This window comes from Dermacentor silvarum, chromosome 3 (genome assembly GCF_013339745.2).
Source record: "Dermacentor silvarum isolate Dsil-2018 chromosome 3, BIME_Dsil_1.4, whole genome shotgun sequence".
Classification (NCBI taxonomy): domain Eukaryota; kingdom Metazoa; phylum Arthropoda; class Arachnida; order Ixodida; family Ixodidae; genus Dermacentor; species Dermacentor silvarum.
Window position 1 is genome coordinate 191,659,769 of NC_051156.1, and position 8,747 is coordinate 191,668,515.

Genomic DNA, 8,747 nt, shown 5'->3' on the forward strand with positions numbered 1-8,747 from the left:
CCCATGGACACGACAGATCCTTTGGGAAGTACAGGCATACAGCTTTGCTGTAAAACTACAAATAAGTTCCCCTATGCGTTCCTTGGTTTCATGATCTGTTAGCTTCATGCACTTTCGATTAACCAAAATGGGGCCTCTCGGTTTCCCTGCTTCTAGATCAGTTCAACATGACCGCCGTTATTCATCGCGTTCTTCCGCGCAACGCACGCGTATACATACCGGCAGGCAGGAGCGTGTACTCGACGCCGTCGCTGAATATGTCCATGTCGCCGGTGTAGATGATGTGCGAGCAGATGCCGGACAGTTCCGCCATGCCGGACAGTCGGGACACGCCGCACACCAACGTCGGGGGAGCGACTGCGTGTCGTGCATGCAAGGAAAGCGCCGATGTCGCTTTATTTCCCGGTGAAATCTGGACGAGTTGGTTACCGACATTGTTAAACGTACAAAAAGGAAACTAGCGAGCAAGAAAGAGTCTATCCAGACTAGTAAATTACTGTTCGAACCGTGATGCCATTAATTTGGCGTCAAATTCCTCTTGTTTTTTTTTTAATTCCGCGCCGATACTTCAGCGCAAGCGTGTAATTGTGACGTCATGGATGTCAAATTATTTTACCGTATATTTGTACCGTTCTGGCGCCAAAAAAAAAAAAAAAAAAAGACGAACAAAGCTGTCGAAACTTGTTACGAATGCAGTGGTTCGAATGCCTTTAGAGTGCAGTGCAGTTCTTCATCGAAAAACCACTAACGAGTACAGGCACAGGCGGCGTAATCGAAATCTTATGCCGTCACGACCAGGTGGTGCGGAAACTTGAAGGCGGCGTCGCCATTTGTCTTTTGTTCGTGTGTTTTTTCTGGTTAGCCAGACCTCCCATCGCATATTCTCGTCGCTGTTGTTGTTGTTTATGTGGTTGCTGTTGATGTCCGCTCTACAGTTTAGCGTGTTTTTCTATACCCGAAGGACAACTACTCGTAACGCTATTATTATTATTATTATTATTATTATTATTATTATTATTATTATTATTATTATTATTATTATTATTATTATTATTATTATTATTATTATTATTATTATTATTATTATTATTAGTATTATTATATTATTATTATTATTATTATTATTATTATTATTATTATATTATTATTATTATTATTATTATTATTATTATTATTATTATTATTATTATTATTATTATTCAGCCTAGGTAAATTACATGGACGCTTATGCTGAGTGACTTCGCTACTGATTGTATTGCTCTGATGTTGAAGCGTATATACTTACAGCTGTCAGCGTTGAGCCTCCCTGAAATCGAGAAAGAGTTTGTGGAAGAAATTATTGCAAGAAGCAAGAACATTCGCAGTACTTGGTATCAGTCGAACTACGTTACTCAGAACGCTTTTTTTTTTCCGTTGATTTCTGCACCCCCATCTTGGCGCGTCAGTCCAAATAATCTGGCATTTGACAGATTACGTCTTGCAGCAACAAATATTTCCATTTTCTGTATTGAAAAATTGGTACGGGATGTTACAGTTCGCTTATAGTGCGTACAAAAAACGCAGTATAGTTCGATGTCGCTTATTAGAATTTTCGTAATTGGCCTACATTTGGGAGCAAGGACAGCGCTTACCCTGTTGGTTGATTCTGTGGAGGCGAACGACTAACAGGCCTGAAAAGGAAGCGGAGGAAATATGTTATGACGTTGCGAGAACACGCGGCGCTACAGGAAAAGAATGCGAAACATCGCTCTGCTGAGTGTCATAACCTTGGAGGTTGTCTCTGGCAAGTGCATGGGGTGTCTGTCGCAGCGGCTTTCGCGGAGCTAGAGCACAGCTGGCAAGTGCATGGGGTGTCTGTCGCAGCGGCTTTCGCGGAGCTAGAGCACAGCAAAAAAATTGGCTGAAGTTTAACTCTTGTAAACGTAGCTATCACGAGCGAAAGGCATGTTTTTCTTGGTTTGATAATCTGGCCTCCCTTTGCTCCGCTGTTTCAGTAGCCAACCTTTACCTTTGCTTGAGATTTCGCAGCCTGCCGTCTAGCTATACCTACTATATGATTAGATTCAGCCTGTCGCTTGCGCTGAAGTGCACGCACAGACAGCCTTAACAGGCGCGCCATCCATGGCGAGACCGAGTGACCAAGCGCCGGCGAAGCAGCCGTTAAACCCTCCCCTAGTCACGTGGTAACGCAGCGGCGAGGCTCCGAGTGAGCGCAGCTGCGACGCCTGCTCGCAGCGGATCACGTGGCGTGACGTCACACCTGCCACACTTACGCTCCGGTGACTTAAGGACACTGGGACGCGACGAATGGCCTTGCGAGACATGGCGTAGTAGAGCTTTCGCTCTAAATCAACAAGGCTTGCTCCATGAGCATACTTCACTAAGTACAAATCCTATTGAACCCCGCCTGGGAGGTATGCACTGACGTCATCATTATGGTATGTAGTTAGTGCGGTGTTAATTTGTGGTATTATCCTCCTTAAGCTGTCTACAGCCAAGTCCAGCTGCACTGTGGTAGAAACAGTAAACATGACAACATGGAGCCCAGGACGCTCCTAGAACGAGGTGGGCTTTGTGCGTTATCGCAGCTGCCATTACATGGTGCAGCCATCTCGGTTAAAGAGTACGCGCTATCTCGACCGGTCCATCTGCAGCAGCACTGTGAAAGCTACAAGTAGGACTGGGCGCCGGTGACCTCATGTGACCACTAGCTCCCTCCATCGCGCGTCATGTGGAGTCAAGCGTACTCACTCTTCTGCTTGAACAGGTGACGCGTGGAGGCGGCCAGTCCGGTGAGCACGGCGAGCGTGATGATGAACCCGCACAGGATGACCAGTACGTCGGCCACCGACGGTGCCGGAGGCCTCACGCGACGGCGGGGACGCCGCCTGCGGCATTGGTCAGTTGTGTCTTGTTTTGATCTGACAGTGGCTAGACTGGCCCTCTAGCAACAGGAACTCGTTGTCCCTGTCCTCAATTATACGTGCTGTTCTTAAGCCGATAAACGGACTGATCCGCCTAAGTCTCAATCAGCGGTTTTCGTATGTCTTAAAGCGAATAGCTTTCTTCGTCCCTTTCGGCCGTTTTCGCGTTTGGTCGGTGGTCGAAGGTTGGTGGTCGGACTGTGCAAGAAAAACGCTCGCTCACTCGCCGTCATATTTCGGCGGTTGAAACAAAAGGAAGAAATGGAAGAAAGAATAACTGACGAATTTCTACTGGCGTGAATTTTCGCTTCAAGCAAGACTAGCTAGTCCTCACTCACTCACTCACTCACTCACTCACTCGCTCGTTCGCTCGTTCGCTCGTTCGTTCGTTCGCTCGTTCGTTCGTTCGTTTCGTTTCGTTTCGTTTCGTTTCGTTTCGTTTCGTTCGTTCGTTCGTTCGTTCGTTCGTTCGTTCGTTCGTTCGTTCGTTCGTTCGTCCTATACAATCATCGTTAATAGTTTCTACGCATTCTTATTTTTTATTCTCACTTGTCCCTGCTCAATATTGCTTCACTCGCCGTTAGTTTATATTTTTATTTTCAGTTTCACTTCATTGTATAAATATCGGTGCAATGGATAATAAAACCACAGTAGGAAGTGAGCGCTTGGCCTTGCCCCATCTACCTCCTTAAGTCACGACGTACACATTTGTGTACGCGACCATTTTAGGCCATTTCTGTGGAGTGGCGGCAAGGAATAGACCTCCAACATTGAGCTTATGATAAATTGAACATTCTGGTTACCAAAAGTATCTCCATTTCACTACTGAGTGAAACGCCTCTCTACAGATCACTTTGGTGACTATACTGTCGTTTTTGATGGGACGCTTCAAGTTAGGTGTTTCAGTAGCAATTGCGACCCATATTTTCCCCCTTATAGTAATGCTTGCCGTGAATTAACAAGAGAGCTTGTGCATTTATCTCGAGCGGATGATTCATTTTTTAGATGCGAAGCAGCTTATGGTCGGGGCTATGTCACTCACTGCCTCCCTCCCTCCGCCGTGCGGCGTCCACACCCCTACTGCGCATCCTCCTCCCCCTCCTCTCCTCTCCTTGTCTCCTCTCCTCTCCACTCGGCATTCCTCCTCTCCTCTCCGACGCTCCTCTCCTCTCCGGATTGCGCAACGAATGGCAACACCTGCGGCTCCGCGCGCGATAATGCGAAGTAGCTTACTAGGTTAGAGACGCGACGGTAGGCGCCCCAGAGGCACCGGCAACAGTCACCAACGCCGCGCGCGTTCGGTGCGAACGCGGGCAAAACGCCGACGGCGTCGACAACAGTTCTGCGCGTTGCTGGTGCTGCTGCACGTCCAAGTTTATACAGCTGATAAAACTACTTTGAGTCGACTCCCATGGCTGCTTCGCATACTACTCAGGGTTCCCCCTACGGGAAGATGGTGTAATTTTTTTCTATGAAGAAACGTAGCATGACTGACTGTACAACAAACAGCTATTTAATTACTTTATAATTGTGATGGCTCACCATCAAACGCAGAGAATATTTGCACCACGTTCGCTTGCTTTCACAGGAGTTTCGAACACGTTGGCATAAAGTTATGTGCACTTCACACATTTATCGACAAGTCGATCGTAGTTCGTGACTGAAGGGCATGCGCATCCGTTTTGCCTTAGCACTAAAAGCTCACTGTAATAGATCACCACAAGCCCAAACTGTCACCAAGGGGAAGGACATCGCACATACATCATATTCCGCTAACCCTTACAGGAAAATTCATTATTTCGGGGCATTCTGCGCACGCTCTTCTTTTTGTAAACAAAGAGCAATGCTTAGGTGATATAATGTTGCGGTCAATGTTGCGTGGCTATAATGTTGTGGTGAATTATTATATCTGTAATAGTTTACTTGTTGTTTTGTCAGTGTTTCATGCAGGTTATGCTTGATGTTGCAACACTATACCCCATGGTATAATTACGTTGAAGTTGCTTCAACATTATGTTACTTCTTATGGCACTTTTGTTTTGATGCGATCTGCATTCTCTTCGTGCGTAGTTGTGCTGCTGTGAATCCAGCATCCCTACATAGTGGGGGCTGTCGGCTCATCAAGCTGCCGAAGCCAAAGGTTTTATCCGCCACTCCTTTGCAAGCCTGTCTGTGTGGCTATACAAAAGTAAATTGATTGATAATGGTTTTCATTCGGTGCTCTTCCTCTTTCCCCCTAATTGTATAGTCTCCCTCCAAAGAGTGCAGTACACTCCCCAAAGGCTGTAATATACGCCCCAAATGGTGTATATACCCCCCCCCCCCCCCCCCCCTTCCAAAGGGTGTAAGCTTTTCTTAGAGTTACTTAGGTAAGTGACTTCGACATGGCGGCCACTCACCGACCTGTGCTTCGTGCTGCCCTTGCCCTTTTCTCCATCGTGTCCTACGGCTGCTTCGTCGATAAAGACGCGCTTGCGGTGGCCGTCACCGGCGGCCTGGCCCGCCCTCTGGTGGTGGGGGTGGTGCCTGTGGTGCCCGTGCTTCCTGGCGTGTGGCCTGTCGCCGCCGGAGCTGCTGCTGCTGCTGCTGCTGTTGCTGCCCGAGGACACGTTGCTTGGAGAGGGAGACGTGGCCAAGGACGCAGTCGCCGTTACGGCCACGGCCGCGGCTTCGGCTTCAGCCGGCGACCCAGCCTCCAGAGGCGGGGAAACTAACGCGGGGCCCGGGCTCGACTCGGGCGAGGGCTCGTCCGTCGGCGCTACTGGGGACGACGGTGCCTCTGACGGCGAAGGCTGTTCCGAGGCTGGGATGGACTCGGGTCTTTCGTCAGCTTGCAGGTCGTGCACTGCGTTAGCTAGTCGAATAAGACTGCTGGAGTAAAATCTACAAAGCCTTTGTTTCGCGAGAGATGTTTATCACAGGCCTGCCCCTTTCGCTAGTTATATTGTCGCGATGCACAAACACCAGCAACTGCGAAAACAGGGCAGGTCACTTTAATTAGGTAAACTGGAATGATTAGGCGTGGACCTCGTCTTCTCTTCTAGCCGCGCGAGATCCTCGTCTCTCTCGGTATGCCGCTTATTTTAGGTGGCAATATGTCCAATATGTCCAATATCTCGATTGGCTCGCACCTGCTCTCGCGAATAGTTCAAGTGCAAGAACTTTATTTTAAATATGGGCTCTGGGGCCGAATACACAAAACCTTTCGTTTGCTGTGGTAAGGCTGTCGTTGCTAATACGTCCAGCGTCACAGCTGACTGACACATGCACTGAACTTACAAATAGTTCTAGCGTACGAACCTTTCGTGAAAATACCGGCACAGATATTTGAATGCACTCTACGAGATAGCGCGTTGATAAGGCGGGACACTCTGCTACCGTAGGCGCCTTACCCGACGTCATCGCCTGTCGCGGGCCGTAAATTTTCAGAATACAAGAGCGCTTTAAACATATCCTAGTTTATCTCAGTGTCAACATTTGGCGCCGCCTATATTACGTATTGTGGCGTTCGTCTACAAGCTGGTACGTCTATCCTATGCCAAAGACAAGCGGCAGAGCGTGACGTCACGAAGATGCGGCAGCGCTCCCGTCATATTTCGGCGGTTAAAACAATAGGAAGAAATGGAAGAAAAAAAAACTGGCGAATTTCTACTGGCGTCAATTTTCGCTTGAAACAAGACTAACCCTCTCCTCTCTCTCTCTCTCACACACACACACACACACACACACACACACACACACACACACACACACACACACACACACACACACACACGCACGCACGCACGCACGCACGCACACACACACACACACACACACACACACACACACACACACACACACACACACACACACACACACACACACACACACACACACACACACACACACACACACACACCACACACACACACACACACACACACCACACACACACACACCACACACCACACACACACACAAACCAACACACACACACACCACACACACACACACACAAAAAAACACCCACACCACCACACACACACAACACCCCACACACCACCACACACCACACACACACACACACACACCACACCACACACACACCACACACACCACTCACACACACACACCACACACACACACACACACACACACACACGTCCAAGTTTACAAGAATTACTTGCAAACTGTCAGCTGCACTATGCCTGTTTGTTTGCCCACTTGCAACTTGTTTACATCACGTTAGCGACAGTTAGAACGGCATTTTACTAGATGGCAGTGGTTAGGCCGCACGTCTTCTCTACATTTCAACGGGTGTGCCTCCCATTACAACGGCCCTGCGGAGTGATGATTGGTACATGGAAGTGAATCAGATGAAGTGCACATGCAGCACTCATATTACGCAGACTACACCAAAAGGTCCTAAATAGGCTTTTCAAACAGTAAAGTAATCCATCCGCGAAATTCGTACCGACAGGCGGTGCAACGGCGGCTGCAGGTGTCACGTCGGGCTGCTGCAAGCTGTGCTTGACGGTCTCGCCCGTGTCGGGACTCGTCTCCACGACCTCCACTGAGTATTCTTGGCCGCCGTGGCGGAAGGCACCTTCCCTCGAGTGGCGCAGCGCTTCCTCGAGTTCGGCCTCTGACACCACCGCCACCATGTGACCAACTTCTGCGGCTTTTTTGCGGGAAAAGAGCGAGTTTTATGCTGGTATATATATGCATTAACGTCCGCGACGTAATAGAAAAGTGCAGTCATAGCGTTGCTTCCTGGTTTTAACCAAGTTTAGGTTTAGAAGTCCCACTTCCTGGTTAACACCGTACTGACCACACAACACATCCATTCTGTCACTCTAAGGGCCCATTCACACTTGCGACTAGGCGAGGTCGCGCGACCGATTGCGACTGGCGACCAGAAAGCTACTCAAGATGAACGGTGTTCACACTGACAAATGCGACCGACGAGTCGCTAAGCCGAAGTGTCTCACGATATGCCGTTCACGTCTGCTTGAAATGTCATCGCCGGGTAAAATAAGCGTCAGTGTATACGGACGTCCTGTTCCTTCGCGTCTGATTGGTTCAGCTGTTCTGCGACTGCGGTCTCGCTACTGAAAAATCGAGCAGTGAGCGACTGGCCCGAAACGGTCGCATTTCGAGAAAAGCAACCATTTGCGACTACTTGCGACTGGTCGCTTTGCGACCAACTTGGTCGCGCGACCTCGCCTAGTCGCAAGTGTGAATGAGCCCTAAGCGACTGGCCCGAAACGGTCGCATTTCGAGAAAAGCGACCATTTGCGACTACTTGCGACTGGTCGCTTTGCAACTAACTTGGTCGCGCGACCTCGCCAAGTGGAAAGTGTGAATGGGCCCTAATGGTCCACCGGTTATCCATCCTACGCATTACGTGGCCTGCCCAGTTCCATTTCTCCGCTTTATGTCAACTAGAATATCGGCTATCGCCGTCTGTTCTCTGATACACACTGCTCTCTTCATGTCTCTTAACGTTAGGCCTAACATTTTTCGTTCCATCGCTCTTTGTGCGGTCCTTAACTTGTCCTCGAGCTTCTTTGTTAACCTTCAAGTTTCTGCCCCATATGTTAGCACCGGTAGAATGCAATGATTGTGCACTTTCCTTTTTATCGACAGTGGTAAGCTCCCAGTGAGGATTTGGTAATGTGAGCCGTATGCACTCCAACCCACTTTTATACTTCTGTAAACTTCCTACTCAGGATCAGGATCATCTGTGAGTTATTGACCTAAATAAACGTACTCCTTTACAGACTCTGACGCTGACTGGCGATCCTGAATTCTTGCTCCCTTGCGAGGCTATTGAACATT

General features: G+C 48.7%; 1 protein-coding gene and 1 long non-coding RNA gene across 2 annotated transcripts; both read right to left on the bottom strand.

The window, feature by feature from the left end:
- Positions 1–225: 225 nt before the first annotated feature.
- On the bottom strand, positions 226–1,680 carry LOC125944119 (uncharacterized). The gene is made up of 3 exons (XR_007466136.1): positions 1,632–1,680; positions 1,286–1,306; positions 226–357 (listed from the first exon to the last, which is right to left on the bottom strand). It is a non-coding gene; the product is annotated as an uncharacterized LOC125944119 (long non-coding RNA).
- Positions 1,681–2,737: 1,057 nt separating this feature from the next.
- Positions 2,738–7,615, bottom strand: LOC125944418 (uncharacterized). The gene is made up of 3 exons (XM_049664878.1): positions 7,381–7,615; positions 5,328–5,778; positions 2,738–2,888 (listed from the first exon to the last, which is right to left on the bottom strand). Exons 1-3 carry the CDS (start codon positions 7,568–7,570, stop codon positions 2,738–2,740), a joined length of 792 nt encoding a protein of 263 aa, XP_049520835.1. The 5' UTR covers positions 7,571–7,615.
- Positions 7,616–8,747: the final 1,132 nt, after the last annotated feature.

Coding starts and splice junctions, on each gene's coding strand:
- LOC125944418 (XM_049664878.1), bottom strand. CDS start 7,570: ATGGTGGCGGTGGTGTCAGAGGCCGAACTCGAGGAAGCGCTGCGCCAC. Junction 5,779..7,380: donor CGCCGTTGCACCGCCTGTCG/GTACGAATTTCG, acceptor TTATTCGACTAG/CTAACGCAGTGCACGACCTG. Junction 2,889..5,327: donor AAGGGCAGCACGAAGCACAG/GTCGGTGAGTGG, acceptor CCAATGCCGCAG/GCGGCGTCCCCGCCGTCGCG.